The sequence below is a fragment of the Emydura macquarii genome, unplaced genomic scaffold, assembly GCF_026122565.2.
Source record: "Emydura macquarii macquarii isolate MOO-44397 ecotype Brisbane River unplaced genomic scaffold, CSIRO-AGI_Emac_v2 contig_509, whole genome shotgun sequence".
Taxonomy (NCBI): Eukaryota; Metazoa; Chordata; order Testudines; family Chelidae; genus Emydura; species Emydura macquarii.
The window spans coordinates 367,525-382,837 of record NW_027130646.1 but is presented as its reverse complement, the minus strand read 5'-3'; the positions used below and the strand labels follow the sequence as shown (position 1 = coordinate 382,837).

Genomic DNA, 15,313 nt, shown 5'->3' with positions numbered 1-15,313 from the left:
CGCACAGGATTCCCACCGCTTTACTTGGCCGAACAGCTACTTGGTTTGCCCTCAACTTTACGGACCGGGAATTGCTCCGCAAACGTGTCGTTCCTGATCACCCAGGAGCACGTAGAGAAGCGATACGGTAACAGACACCGGGTCTGCTTTGCTTCTCGAGGGCCAGAGACCGGCACGTCACATCTGAACCCCTTCAGAGTGCCATGGGGAGAGGGAGATTTGAGACCGAAGCCCCCAGATGCAAATCCACCCCCCGGCTTTGGTTCTGGGTTGGGTGTGGAGGAGTGTCTGGTTTAGAGACGGTCAAGACCCTTCTTGTGAGATTTTGGTGCTATCAAAATTGAACCCAAACCCCAGCTCCGATTCCCCCCAACTCATGGGTCCAATTCCCCCTCAAATAATCCCAAACCCCGGCCCTGATTCCCCCAGAATAATCCCACATGCTGGCTCCGATTCGCTCCAGTAGACCCCAGAACTCCAGATCTTAGCCCTGATCCCTCTTAGATACCCCGATCCCAGCTGTGATTTGGCCAGGAGCCCTTGGCGAACCCTAACCCCAGCCCGGGACACCAGCCTCCCATCAGCCCGTCTCTGGGGCAAACTGACAGCGGCCAAGTGTCGTTCCAAAGCCAGGGGACCGGGAGCTTCAGTGGCCCAGGCTGCCACCCGACCCCAGGTGCTGGGAGGGGGGGATCCGCCCCGGGGGCCGAGGAGAAAAGGCTTTACCTCGAAGGCTTGCACGGGAATGCTCTTGGCTTTGGAGGAGGAGGAGGGCTGAGCCGGGGCAGACTGGGCCGTGGAGCTCATGTCCTGGAGAGCTTTCAGAGCCTGGCGGCGGGGGAAAGAATCGACACGGCCCGGTCACACGCAGCACCAGCGGGGTCTCCCACCCACCCCAAAGCCTGGGGTCCGGCGGGCCGTTTGGCCTGGGCTGGTCCCGGTCCCAGCAGCACCTCCAGAAATGCCAGGGCTGCGATTCCTGGAGCAGTCACTACAACACCCGGGAGACCCGGCAGGGCCCAGGGCAGGACAGGGAAGGTGGGGGTCAGACCCACTGACCCCCCTGCACCACCCGTGGGGCCTCAGTCCCCAGGGAAGTCGATGGCATGGCTGGCAGGCAGCTGTGGACGTAGGTGGCGAAGTGACTCGCCCACGGCCCCAGAGTGAATCAGTGTCAGAGCCAAGAGTTGACTCCAAGAGCTCTTTGTTCCCAGCCTGAAGCTCAGACCCCGGGACCCCAGCTCTGGCCAGCGGCATGGCCCTGGCCCTCCCCTCCCCTCCACAGAACGCAGCTGGGCTCAGCGTGGGGGAGCCTGTGGGGGCAGGAGCATTTCCCAGTGGGGGACGTCACCAGCCGGCTCCGCCGCATGCTCGGGGGTAGCGCTGGGACACAGCGACCCCACCCGCTGACGCCAGCCCATTGCAACACAGCGCTGGGGCATGCGCATCCACGGAGCCCAGGCCCGTCCCGCCGGGCCGATATGGGCCCACGCAGACCGGATGGGTTTGTATCCCCAGCCCCGTTCTGCACAGGGTTGCGGGTGCCCAGGGGGCTGGGCCAGTTCACCCACCTTCTTCTCGATGCTGGACAGGAAGTCCTTCAGGACAGACAGCTTCAGCACCAGGTTCTCCAGCTCCTGCTCTCCCGTCTGGCCGGCGCTCTGCAGCCACGCGAGGAATGACAGCGGAGAATGCTCAGACGGACAAGACAGGGTCAGCCTGACGGCCGCAGCCTCACAGCCCCAGCCAGGCCTACCACGCGCAGCTGGGGCACAGGATGGGGATGCAGGGGCCGGAGGGGCTCCCGCCGGCCCCACAAAGAGGGCTTGGTTTGTTCTCCTGGCCGAATGCCGCCGCGTCCCCCTTCAGGTGAGCGGGTCCCAGGCATTAACCAAGAGCAGCATGGCCCGGCCCATGTGCTTCCCAAACGGAGGGGGGGGCAGGGTCCCCTTTTTGGAGATGGGGAAACTGAGGCACAGAGTTGTTGAACCAACCCATGTCAGGCCACGTCGCCAATCAGCAGGGGCGTGAGGCCAGAACTCAGGTGCCCAGATCCCTAGCCCCAAGTCCCCTCGGGCTCTGGGAGCTGACGTGTTCAGGGCGTCTCGTTTCATCGGGAGGCTGGGGGGGAAAAGGCATTGAGCCGGTGAAGCTGGGGGGCGAGCTGATCCTGGCAGGGCCGGCAGCAGAGGGGCGAGCGGCTCCGGGTCCCACATCCGCTCCGCCCACACGCTGCATCTCCCCCAGCCGCATTTACCTCCGAGGATCCTCCCCTAGGGCTGGTCCCCCCCACAGCCCCGCCAAGCTCAACCTGCCATGGGGGGGGGGGGGCCCGGCTCATGGGCCATCTCAGCTGCTGCCGGGGGAGCGGGACGCCCAGCCTGGGTCACATCCAGCCCCCAGCTACAGCGGGGGGCCTGGCCCCTCCCCTGGCGGGTCCCCCGGAGCAAGACACGAGGGAAGGGGCAGCAGACGTAGAGGAGGGGCCCTATGTCCCGGTGGGGCTCTCGGCAGCTGTTGCTCCCCTCCCCTGGCCTTACCTGCTGGAGGATCCGGGAGACCACGGGCGAACTCTGCTGGTCAAACACCTTGGAGAGGATCTCCAGGCCCGCCAAGACCTTGTCCACCTCGCTGCAAGGCAGACGGACATCAGACAGACCGCCCCGGGGGTAGGGAATCGCCCTGGCACCTCCACCCAGCGGGCGGGCAGCTGGGAACGGGCGACGGCTGCAGACGTCAGACCCCGAGGGATGAGATCTGAGCAGGGGTCCAGGCGGAGAATTAAGCTTCCCCCCGCCCCCCGGATCCTGCAAATCTCCCCAGGGCCTTCCCCACACCCCACCACAATGGCAGGCCCCCCAAGCGGGGCGCTGCCGTCCCACACTGTCCAGGGGCCTGGAGACGCAGCAGGGAATGAGCACCGAGGGGCCAGCCCCGGCTGCGCAGTGAAATGCCCATGGCGCCTTGCGTACCCGCTAGTGAGAGCTCCCGGTCCCGGCCCCCCTGGGCAGAGACAGCCCCAGAGAGATGGGCACCCGCAGCCAAGATGCAGCGTGAGCCACGGGGGGGTGTGTGTGTGTGTGTGTGTGTGTGTGTGCTCCAGGCCAGGCCCTTACCTGTGCAGCCGTTTGCAGGAGGTGACCAGGGTCTTGTTGAGATGGGGCAGGCTGCTGGCCCCGGCTTTGACAGCCTCCAAGTCCAGGGTGTAGCTGCCTTTCAGGTACTCGTGGGAGACGGTGCTGAGCCCGTTCGTGGCACTGCCGGGAGCGCGCACAGGTCAGGCAAAGGGGAAGGGGGGGGATCTTGAGCATCAGAAACGCCCGCTGCGGCCCGGGCCGTCCACGGAGAGTGAGTGCCCGTGGGCGGGGGGGGTCTGAGCTTCAGCGCTTCCATGGGACCCCCATCAGGAGGGGCACGTCGCTGCAGGGGTGGGGCGCGCCGGCGGGAACAGCCCGGGGGCAAAAGTGCACGAGGAGGGTCTGAGTGCGAGGGCGCGCCTGCAAACCCAAGCGTGCAAAAGGGCACCAGCACGTCGCTTGTGCAAGCGTGTGCGCGCGGGGGGGGGGAAAAGCCAGCCCGAGCATGCGAGGGCAGCAAAGCGGGAACGGGTGTGCAAAGGGGAGAAGCAGCGGGATGCCTCTGGGGAGCGTCGGAGAGGAAGGATTCTCTCCGTTCCCGCCGTCTCCGCCCGGAGCCGCCTCCCCACCGCCTTGGGGTCGGACTAGCCCAGCCGCCCCAGGGCACAGCGAGGAGATCCCAGCGGCGGGTGAGCTGGATGGGTCCCAGGTTGGCTCGTGTCCACATGACGACATCACCAAGTCATCGCTCGCTGGCTCCCTGCTCCGACCAGACCGAGGAACAGAGCCGGGGGGGGGCTCCGGGTTAGGAGCGAGGGGCCCGGGCAGAGCAGGGGGCTGCCGGTCGGGAGTGAGGAGACACAGTCTCTTTACCTCTCGACTGCCCCGTCCTGGGTGGCTGGTCCGAGGCTGGCGGGGGAGAAGCTGGTGGAGCCGGAGCGCGGCGGTAACGGGGGCTTTTCGTCCTCCCCATCTGGAAGGGAGGAGCAGAGCCAAGTCACAGGCGGAGCCGAGATCAGAGCCTCGTACAACAGCTGGGGTCCCCGGCTCATCCCGCCCTGGAGGGGCAGGGAGGCCAGTCACCTTCCGGTGGGTCTTGCCTTGACTTGCCGAGACTTTAGCCCTCAGCTGAGCCCTGACAAAACTCATTGCTGGACACCCGCCTGTTTCCCCGGCGTGTCAGCGCAGCTCGGAGGGGCTGCAAGCCGCTGCCTGCGTGAAGCTCACTGATCATTTCTTTATCAGCTGCTCTAGGGGAACATCGACGGGTTTGTTCTCTCGCCGTACAAGATGTTTGCTCTGGACCTGCAAAGCCAGGCGGGCGGGACCGTCTCCTGCCCACCTAGAAGGGCTCTCGAACTAGCCGGGCCATGTCACGCCTTTGTGAAGGGTCCCAGGAAGAGCAGCTGACACGGAAAGTTTTCCTTTCTCTCTGCTGCTCAGACCCTCGCAGGGCTGCAGCTAGACACGGGAGCCGAGATGCCCAGGATCAGCCAGAAAAGACCAGAGGTGACAGATGGCTCCGGCTCCGTCACCTTTTGGAGTCACTCAATTTTGCGACTCCTCCGGGTGTATCTGCTTCTTGCTTTAACCTGTAACTAACGCTCGTGTCTTTGTCCTCGTCACTGAATGCCTGGTTCGTTTGCGCTAGGACTGGCTGCCCGGGTTGTCTTTTGTGTGAGGCTGAGGTACCGACGGCCTCGGGGTAAGGGACGGGACCCGTGGGACTGGGAACAACGTGAGTATTTTGTCATCTTCAGTGTATGGAAACTGACAATCACCCAGCCCAGCTTGCCTGGGTGGCCAGACAGACTGGAGCGTCCCAGGGACTGCGTGTTACTCCACGGGGAGGCTGTCACCGTGATCCAGGAGCTGGCGTGGGGAAATCTAACTGTCAAACACACCATCGGGTGGGGGGTCTCTGCCCCATTTCTCGCCAGTCTGCCCTGGGGCTGGCACTCACGGTCGTGAGCTGCTCCAGGCGGCGTGACAGCCACGGCCCACGCTGGGAAACTGCCAGGGCCCCAGACCCGCTGGGCGGCCCAGCGCCACGTTCCCCATGCAGCACGGCGCTAATCCCTGCCAGGTGAGAAGGGGAGGACGAGGAATGCTGAGACGGGGGGAGGATCTGTGAGTGTGAGGGGAGGCAGCAGGACCACCCAATATCACCCTGCCCTGGCCCCCTGAATTAGACCAACAGGCCCATCTGCCCTGGTATCCCGCCTCCTGAGACCCTGGCTCAGAACAATGGGCCCATCTACCCTGGTATCCGGCCTCTTATCAGCCCAGATCACCCCCCGACCCTGGCGTCAGGGGAAGGCCAGCCCAGCCGGCGGGGTGCCGGGGTCCGCGCTGCCAGGCCGTACCTGAGTAGTCCCTGTCCTCGGCGTTCTCCTTCTCCTTCTCCCGCTCGACGGCGAAGAGCAGGGTGCAGACCAGGCCCTGGTTGGGCTGCAGGTACAGCGCGATCAGCTCGCTCAGAGTCTTGAAGCGCCTCACCTGGACTCCCTGAGATGTCTGGGGGCACAAGGAGGGGGGGGGGAAGCCGTCAGTGTGGAGAGGGGCCAGCCCGGCCCTGAGGGCCCCGGCACGACCCGCCCCGGGGAGCAGCCTGTGCCCAGCTGGGGTGGAGCAGCGAGAACCAGGCAGGGCTCTGCCCCCGGGGCAGCGCATCCACACACGGACGCCGGATTAACCCCTCTCTCCTGCTCCCAGCCTTCGTCACGCCAGTGCCACATAGAATCATGGAAGGGACCTCAGGGGTCAGCCGCCCTGCGGCTAACCTCAGTCTCCCAGCCCAGAGCTCCTAGCTGCAGCCTCTGAATCTCTCTCCTGCCCCGCTCCCAGCCTTCACACCCGTTCAAATGTGTGTCGCCTTCCCGTGACCCCAGCCCCAGGTAGGGCTTTTAACCCTCCCCATGGTCAGTCCCTGGTGCATTTCTTCTCTTCGCCAGTAGAATTACAGCCTTGGCTAAGATCAGGGCCCCACTGCGCCGGGCGCTGCACAGAACCCCGCCCGAGGTCTGCATGTACAACCAGGCCAGCCCCGGCCCCGAAAAGGATGGGAGGGGAAACTGAGGCACAGAGAGGCGCAGAGACTTGCCCAGCAGGAGAGGGAGGGAAGCGGCAAGGCTGGGCACAGACCCCAGGGGTCCTGATGCCCAGGCCAGGGCTTTACCCACTGATCTTGCAGTCTCTCTCCGGGCGAGCCCAGCGTGGTGCCCGCGGTCCCTTGCGGCCCAGCGGACACCACGAAGGTTTTTTACTGAGCCATGCTCGAGGACCTGCGAATTGGGGGGCATGGCCCTTAACCAACGAAACACAAACCTCTGGCTCTTGGCTGGCCGGCTGGGGGCCAGGGAGGTGGGACACGCACCCAGCGGCTTCTGAGCGGTTCCCTATTAACCTGTGCGCTGCTGCTGGGTTTGCTTTGCTTTCCCCTCCGCCGGGGCTCTTCGAAAGGCAGCCCCCGCCCCAACCTCCAGTACCCTCCCCTGGGCCGGCATCAGGGCTGGGCGTCTGCATTGGTCCCCTACCGGAATCAACAGAGCAACCAGCCAGAACAACCCGGGGCTGAATCTGAGCCACCTTGCTCGTTATCTGGGGGGTAAAGGGGTGGCATGCGCCCCCTGGCCGTTTCCCCGCTTGCTGGAGAGTGACACATGCTCCTCGCCTCCTGCGCGGCTCTAGGACAGCTGAGGTCTGGCTGTTTTACCAACGTGGTTAAACTCTGGCCTCGGGCCCCTTTAAACTCCCCTGACGTGCAACCCCAAACCTCAGCCCACTGGACAGGGGACGGGAGAGCACGGCCAGCCGTCCGAGTCAGTTCCCCCGTTCGAGTCAGCGGAGCCGGCTGCCCCGGGAGATCAGCTGGTAATAATTCAGCGGAAAACCCGTTTGCTCTCCCGGCTGGTCCGGTCTGCCCCGTCCCAAGCAGTAAAGGAGCCTCCACTGAGATCCCCGCCAAAGCGCTCGGGGAAGAGACTTCACAGCTTGGGAAGCTGGACGGGGCAGGGAAGGAGCCTGGAGACCGATCACCGGCGCGCAGCGAGACATGGCGTGAGCCGGCAGGTGGGGTAGGAAAACCGCCCAGGACGTTGTGAAAGGCAGCAGGGCACCCTGACTACCAGGCCAGCAGGGACCGCAGTGAACATCCCAGCACAGGGGTTGTCCCAGCTCATCCCTGTGTGCGCCAGAGCCAGCAGGGCTCCGGCTTCCCACCCCACTTGACAGGCCGCGCCGCTGGCCAGAGAACCGGGCCCGGACTAACTGGGAGGGCAGGGCACTCCGATGCCCACGGCCGTCCCTCGGTGGAGGTCTCCCCTCCCCGGCCGCCCTGCTCAGCTTGAGAGGAGCTGGTAAACAGCCACGCAGGCCGTCACCAATGGGCCCGGACGTCAGAGCAGCACGGAGCCTGCGCTGCTGGGGCTGTGGAGGGTGGGTGGTGGGGGCACCCCCCACGCTCACTGCCAAGCAGGCCCCACCATGCCCTGCCCTGTCTGTCCCATCCCAGGGAGGGAGAAAACCAACGTCCCCCGGGCCTGCCTCCTCGTCAGCACAAGCAGGCCCCACCGTGCCCTGTCTGTCCCATCCCCCTGCTCCCTCCTCCTCCTTGGGGGGCCCATCCCCCAGCTCCTCCTGCAGAGGGAAGGGTGCTGCCCTGCCCCTCCGCTCCCCCTGCCTGAGACAGCCCCCGACCGCTCTCCTTCTCCCACACTGCCCCCCACCCGCTCAGGGCTGGTGGCCTTCTCCCACCCCCACTTCTGCCGCGCAGCCGGTCAACGCTAACACCCCCCAGCGATTGCTCCCACGCACAAAGCGGGGATTGAACCGGGGCCGTCACAGCCCCCCCACGCATGAGCCTCTGCCCCTGGAGCTAAAGCGAGAATGCCTCTAACAGGCGGCTACTGTAGGTGCAGGGGTGGGCCGCTCAGGGTGACATGCTCTGGGGCAGTGTTTCTCAACCTTTAAAGTAGCAAGTACCCCTAGCTTCTGAAGATTTTAATAAGTGCCCAACACTCAATTCTCCACAGGATTTTGTATTTGCAGGCTAATGTGAGCCCTATGTTGGAAGAAGGGCTGGGTATGCAAGGCCGTGATAGGACAGATGTCAGATCTAGTGTGGGCAGGGTTACCGCCTTTACACCAGAGGTGCGCAACTCAAGTAGGTACCTGGGCTAGAGGTGATGTTGGCCAAAGCCAGGCGGCTGTGAGCGGGATGCCAGTGCTGGGGAACATAAAGCACTGAGCCAAATTTCATGCCATAGATTTGAGAGGAGGAAGGGGCGAGAGAGAGACGGGAAGAGAGGGTAACTGGGGAAATCTGGGGCTGTCACAGCTGTCAATGTCACTGATCAGCTAGAGCAGTGAAATTGACAAGTTTTCTGGGCACCGGATTTGAGCCAGGGAGGGGGGCTGCCACCTGGGCAAGTTGCAGGCGGCTGCCGCCTGGCTGCCAGCCCGGGAGGTGGGCGACTGCCACCCCATCCGAGCTGGGGCAGAGGAGGTTTCCGCGCCAGCTGGGACCCAGGGATGTGGGCAGGCAGCTGCTGCCTGTCTTCAAGCTGGGGCGCTGGAGGCTGTCCCTCGACTCAGAGCCGGGACACGGGTGGCTGCCACCCATCTTCGAGCCCAGCTCATGAGACGCAGGAGGCTGCCGCCGGGCTCCCACTTGGGAGCTGGGACCCAGTGGGAAGCGGGGGGGCTGCCGCCCGGCTTCCCCAGAAGTCAGCAGCTGCCGCCTGCCTCCCCTTCACTCTGTTTTTCCCCAGGTACCCCCTGCCTGTGTCTCGCGTACCCCCAGGGGTATGCATACCACAGGCTGAGAAACTATGCCCTATGGCATCAATCAGCCCCCCCTTCCCCACCACGGCTTTGGATGCCTGCCCTGTATTGTCCGCCCCATGGCACCCTAGACAGCGTGGTTCGTCCAGCTAGTGTTTCCGGCGAGCGAGCATGCTCCAGGTTCGGACGGCCTCCGTTAACCCCGCCGCCCGGGCTTTCCCTGTGCTAAGGCTCACCCCACGGCTGATCAGACTGGGCGTGGCTGGGAGGAATTTGAACAGGAGTTTTTCCATATCCCCATATCCCAGCCGGGGGCCGAGGGCTGGTCTTGGTGCCGTCCTGCCCCCTGCATCTGTTCCGCCAGCTGTCCCTGGCACCCTGCCAGAAATCCCATCTCAAGAAGGGGGAAGGAGGGCTCTCTCTGGCGAGCAAAGGGGCCCCTGAGGAACTGGCCCCCAGGGACAAAGACCGTCACGATCAAACACACCAGGCTCTCAAAGGCACTTTGCTAATAGCAAACGGATCCTGGCTTCGGCTTCTCACGTCTCCCTGTAAATTCAAAGCCCAGGCCCCTGTCACTGCTCCACCCTTTGTCTACGCTCCCTGTCACCGCCCCAGAATGGCCTTCAGCCACCTGGCCTGGCCTCTCTGCAAGACGAGAGCTAGCCCACGCAGGAACCGGGGATCCTGGCGCTGCCCGCGGCCACACTTTGTGCTGTAACAAAGACCCAGGGCATGGTAGGTGTTGGCCGACTCCCTCCGACGGAGGACGGCTTTACCGCGAGTGCAGTGTGCGCAGCTGAGATGGGGGCGTTCAAAAGGATTCACAACGCAGCCTAAAGGCCTGAACACAGCACTGGGAGCCAAGAACTCCGGGAACACTCGGCTGCTCTGTGCCTCAGTTTCCCCAGCCATAAAACAGAGCAAAGAGCTTTGAGCAGTTTGGGAGGATCCCCCAGTTAAAGGCTAAGCCACCCCGCGGCCTTGGGAAGGTAGAAGACGACGCCATCGCTTGACGTAGCTGATTTGACCGGCCTTCATTCACAGAGGAAGGGCGTGGGGCAGGTCAACACGGCCGGGAAACCACGCTGCGGGGCCCGGGGTGTCCCTGTTACAGCTGGGTCAGGTTGGCGGCAAGTTCGAAACGTTGGGGAAAAAATGAGTTTGGGGTCAGAACAAAAATGAAATGTTTTGGGGATGTGAAAAGTTGAAGAAAGGCCCGTTTCTGGGCGACCGGAACGTCCTGCGCCACCAAAAGCCAGGCACTGCCTTTCGACCGCGACCCTTTTGTGACGTGGTCGATTTCTGAACCAACGAGAATCCAAAGCAATTTGGAAAGGAAAAGTCGTTCCGAATAAAAAAAATCAAAACATCTCGATTGTTTCCGGAGCGGGGGCGTGTTCCACACGATGAATTCAGCAAAACCAGCCTGAACTCGTGACACCTTTTGGTGTCCCCCGCTCTGCATTTTTTGCTGGACAAAAGTTTTGGCCAAAAAACGTTGCCCAGTTCTAGCTGCGCCGACCGAGGGTAAGTGCAGCGGCCCGACGTGCCCGGCCGTGTGCCCCCCTGCGCTGCATTCAGGGACTGGGTGGCACAGAGGGCTGGCATGGGGTCTCGCTGGCCCCAGGCCATTGGTCTTTCCTCTCCTGTGCCCATTTGGTAACCCACGCGAGAGTGAATTGGTACCATCCCGCAGGCAGCTCCACTTCGGCTCTTTGTGGCAAGTTTCCGTCCCCCTTTGGGGATCTGCCCCGGTGAGCCAGGGCAGCAGAGCATTCTGGGGGAAACTCGCCCCGTGCTGCCTATCTGGTACCTGCTCCTAGGCCCCGTCGGGGCCCCAGGAGCGGCGCTGGCCCAGGGCCCTCGGGTGCTGCCTGATCTCGGCCCAGCTCCGTGCGGGGCGGGCCTGGTTTGGGATCCTGGAGCTGTCACTCTGGGGCAGGGAAGGCCGGGTGTGCCGACTCGGCAATCCGGAGGGCAAGGCTGGCATGGGGCTGGGGTGCACAACGTCCTCTTGTCTGTGGCCGTCCCTCCCCGGGGGCTGCTTTCCCCTGTCTGCGGGACAGCACAAAGGGGTTACTGTTGGTCTATAAATATGTCGGCGCATGGACCAGCCTGACTTCCTGCCAAGATCAGCAGCGTCTGCGCCGGCCAGACGCTGCAAAGCCCAGCGCACGCAGCTGCATTTTGCACTGCCCCCAGCCCTTGGCTAGATCCCAGGGGCCTTGACACGGCCCTCCCTGTACCCCGAGGGTCCTCTCCCCAAATGTGGGGATCCCTGCTGGTGCTAAGTTTGCTGCCCGCGGCAGCATCTGTGTGGGAAGGGGGGACCCCAGAGCAAACTGAGCCCCCGAATCCATCAAAGCAGATGAAAGGAGAGAGCTACGTGACCTGAGCAAAGGGAAAGGAAACGGAGACAGGGGAACTAAGCGCCCTGGGCTGGGGTGAAGCTTACGCTCCAGTACGGAGTGGGGTGGCTGAAAAGAGCTCCAGCGATCCCTGCGGCCCAGCTGTGCACATCTGGAGGGGGTCCCACGGGCGGGGCTCTTTCACCAAGGCAGGATGGCTGGTCCCTTCCCACTCCGCTCGGCCTCTGTTGTCACACCTGTAACTCCCACAGATGCCTCATAGCCAGCTCCTTCACGGCCCTGCTCCATGCCTCAGTTTCCCCGTCGGCCTGCCCAGGGAAATGCACCAGCCCCGTTATACAGCTGTAAGTCCCCACGTGGATCCTCCTGTTGCAGGAAGAGCAGAGTTTCTTGCCGGGTCAGCTTCGGTTGCTTTGGAAGCGGTACAGGCTAAGCCAGAACAAGGCCCTGTGACCCCAGGACGAGCGACCCTGGGGGCAGGTCCATCAGCAGAACTCTGGCGGCGTAACTTTGCCAGTAAAATTCCCCATGTAGACCAGCCCTGAGACAGCGAGCTCTGGGGGAGGTGGGGGTAGGCACCGTCTCCCTCTGTGTCTGGGGCACCAAACTCAGCCAGGGGCTTCCAGGCCCTAGATGCAATACACTAGCAAGAGACACTCCATCGCACTGAATACACATTTGTCTTCACCCTCATCGCCCTCTCCCCCAGCTGCTATTGCACGGTCCCACTGTCTGCTTCGCCCCCAGGAAGGGTCCTGGAAGATTCCCAGTACGGAAGGTGCTACGCAAAGTCCCCTTGTAGTATAGGAGCGGGTGTGTCGCGGGTGTGCGCTGTGATGAATGTATTGTGCATGGAGGTGTCCTGTTGCGTATTCTGGGTGCAGGACGTGTCGCATTCTGCGGGGGGTTGTTGCCCCGTTGTGCACTGTGTGTGGTGAAGGTGTGGGTGTTCCCTGTTGTGCACGTAGGAACGGCCACACTGGCTCAGACCACTAGTCCACCTAGCCCGTGATCGCACAGCGGCCGGCGCCGGGTGCGTCAGAGGGAATGCACGGAACAGGTAATCGTCGGCTCCGTCTCATCGCCCACACCCAGCTTCTGGCAATTGCCGATTCAATGACGTTCGGAGCATGGGGTTGCCTCCCTGACTATCTTGGCTAACGGCCACTGAAGGCCCGATTAACCACCATCAACTTATCTGTTTTGAACCCAGTTCCACTTCTGACCTTCGCAACAGCCTCTGGCAGTGAGTTCCACAGGCTGACGGTGGGTTGTGTGAAGAGGTACTTTCCCTTTGCTTGTTTTAAACCTGCTGCCGATTCATTTCACTGAGCAACCCCTAGTTCTTGTGTTATGAGAAGGAATAAATAACACTTCATTCTTCACTTTCTCCACACCAGTCTTGATTTTATAGACCTCTATCACAACCCCCTTCGTCGTCTCTTTTCCAAGCTGAACAGGTCCACTCTTTTTAATCTCTCCTCATACAGAAACCGTTCCATACCCTTAATCAGTTTTGTTGCCCTTTTCTGTACCTTTTCCAATACCAATATATCTCTTTGGAGATGGGGCGACCAGATCTGCACCCAGTGTTCAAGATGTGGGCGTCCCATGGATTTACAAAGAGCTGATAGGATATTGTCTGTCTGATTATCTCGCCCTTTCCCAATGATTCCTGACTTCTGTTCGCTTTTTTGACTGCTGCTGCACGTTGAGCAGATGTTTTCTATCCCCAGTGACTCCAAGATCTCTTGCTGGAGTGGTAACAGCTAGCTTAGACCCCATCATTTTCTATGTAGAGTTGGGATTATGTTTTCCAATGTGCATTCCTTTGCATTTATCGACATTGAATTTCATCTGCCACTCTGTTGCCCAGTCACCCAGTTCTGAGAGATCCCTTTGTAACTCTTCGCGGTCTGCTTTGGCCTTAATTATCTTGAGTAGTTTTGTATCATCTGCAAATTTTGCCACCTCCCAGTTTACCCCTTTTTCCAGATCAGTTATGACTACGTTGCACAGCACTGGACCCAGTACAGACCCCTGGGGACACCACTATTTACCTCTCTCCATTCCGAAAACTGACCATTTATTCCTACCCTTTGTTTCCTGTCTTTCAACTGGTTACTGATCCAGGAGAGGACCTTCCCTCTAATCCCATGACAGCTGACTTTGCTTCAGAGCCTTTGGTGAGGCACCTTGTCACAGGCTTTCTGGAAATCTAAGAAAATCTATATCCACTGGCTCACCCTTGTCCACACGCTTGTTGACCCCCCACCAAGAATTCTAGTAGATTGGTGAGGCGTGATTTCCCTTTACAAAAACCATGTTGACTCTTCCCCTACAAATCACATTCATCTGTGTGTCTGATCATTCTGTTCTTTACTATAGTTTCAACCAGTTTGCCTGGCACTGAAGTCAGTCTCTGGTGGATGATGGGGGGACTGTGGCTAGCACGGCAGTGCCCAGTGGCTGGGGCGAGGGGCTGAGGCTAGCACGGTGGTCCCTTCAAGCCACGTGTGGGGAGTGTCGGGCTCCGCACAGCCACACACTGGTGTGATCACAGCTATTCTGTCTGAGGAAGCCCAGCCCGGTGCTCTGAGCGCTGCAGGTACTGCGGTGGGCGACAGGCCGTGTGAGTGGAGGCCTTGCTCTCCGACCGCTAACCACAGCTGCTAACCACATCCACGGCCTGGAGAGAGCCCGTCGCCCACGAGCCTGCATAAGAGCTCTTCAGAAATGCAGCCAGCTCTGGGGTGCACAGCGTGCTGCGCAGCAGTGGGGAGTGTGGCCGGGGCAGCAGGGCAAAAGCCCCGCTCTTGGGAAGAGCCCCCTGGGACCTGCGATGCCTGCTCGGAGCAGACGGGCCTCCGGCATGTGAGGTCTCAGCCACCAGACACCCCGGATTCGTGGAGCCTGCTGATTGGCCCCAGGGGGTGGGGTGCGAGGCGGATCCCAGCAGGATTTCAATGCCTGGCTTGCCAGACAGGACAGACACACGCACACCCGCCACGAGCCTCTGACGGCCCGGTGTGTGCCAGGGCTTACACTGGCTAGGGCCAGGTCTCCTCGGAGCCACTGCACATCTCAGCCCCTCCTCCGTCCCCTCTGCCCATGGGGATGGTGCCCAAGCTAAGTCCCCCACTCTCTGTAGCTGCCCCCCCGACAGCCACCGCAGTCAGCAGCCCGGCACAGGGGAGCACTGAACTCGGGACCCGCAGCTTCAGAAGCGGCAGCCTCTCTGGCTTGAGCGAAAGGAGAATCTCAGCCAGCACCACTAGTAGGGCTTTTATCTTCTGCAGGCCGCCGGCCTCGGACAGTGTCACGTGCTCACCGGCACCACGCAGCTCAAGAGCGTATGCCTGCATGGCCAGGGAGAGCAGGGGCCACCCCCTGCCCCATTGCTTGGGCTCGAGATCTGGGAGCAGCAGCGAGAACGGAGCCAAGCCTCTGCCGGGAGCTGCTAGCCCGGCAGCCTCCGGGTGCAGAGAGGGCCTTTTCTCAACCGATGGCAGCGTGGCGTCCCTACCTGCACAGCCAGGAAGTCATCCTCATCTGGCAGGATCCGGTAGGTGTGGACGTGCTTCTGGAACCTGCGGCCAGCCAGAAGGAAGAGGGGTTAGAGAGCCAGTCGTGGAGCGGCCGTTCCGCTGAGCCCCATGGGGCCAGGGCTATGCAGGATGCAAGGATGGGCGTGTGGTTAACGCACCGGCCAGGGACTCAGGGGATGGGGGTTAAATTTCCTGCTTTGTCGCTGCCTCCCTCTGACCCTAGCCAACCCCTTCGGTCCTGATCGTCAGATACTAAGATGCCTAACTCCCCTGGGTCTCAACAGGAGATGCCTAAATACCTTGGAGGATCTGTGCCTGAATTTCTCTGTGCCTCCATTCCCCATCTGTGGCCTGCGGATAAGACTTGTTTATAGGGACCGGCTCTCGCTGCATGTCCGTACAGCACCCAGCACAAGAGGCCCCGACCTCGGCCCCAGCCAAGGGTCTCAAAGCCACTTAGAAACATCACGTGTTATTCCGGGGGAACACGAGGCCCAGAGTGGGGACTTGCTCAAGTTCACATGCCAAATCA

General features: G+C 61.8%; 1 protein-coding gene across 1 annotated transcript in view; it reads right to left on the bottom strand.

The window, feature by feature from the left end:
* The window catches only part of INPPL1 (inositol polyphosphate phosphatase like 1), a 72,538-nt gene that overhangs the window by 27,432 nt on the left and 29,793 nt on the right, over positions 1–15,313 (bottom strand). Inside the window, exons 2-8 of the mRNA XM_067539079.1 lie at positions 14,760–14,823; positions 5,444–5,594; positions 3,951–4,050; positions 3,117–3,257; positions 2,541–2,631; positions 1,572–1,661; positions 727–828 (exon numbers count right to left, since the gene is read on the bottom strand). Coding sequence (XP_067395180.1) covers positions 727–828; positions 1,572–1,661; positions 2,541–2,631; positions 3,117–3,257; positions 3,951–4,050; positions 5,444–5,594; positions 14,760–14,823 — 739 coding nt within the window. The remainder of the gene's footprint in view (positions 1–726; positions 829–1,571; positions 1,662–2,540; positions 2,632–3,116; positions 3,258–3,950; positions 4,051–5,443; positions 5,595–14,759; positions 14,824–15,313) is intronic.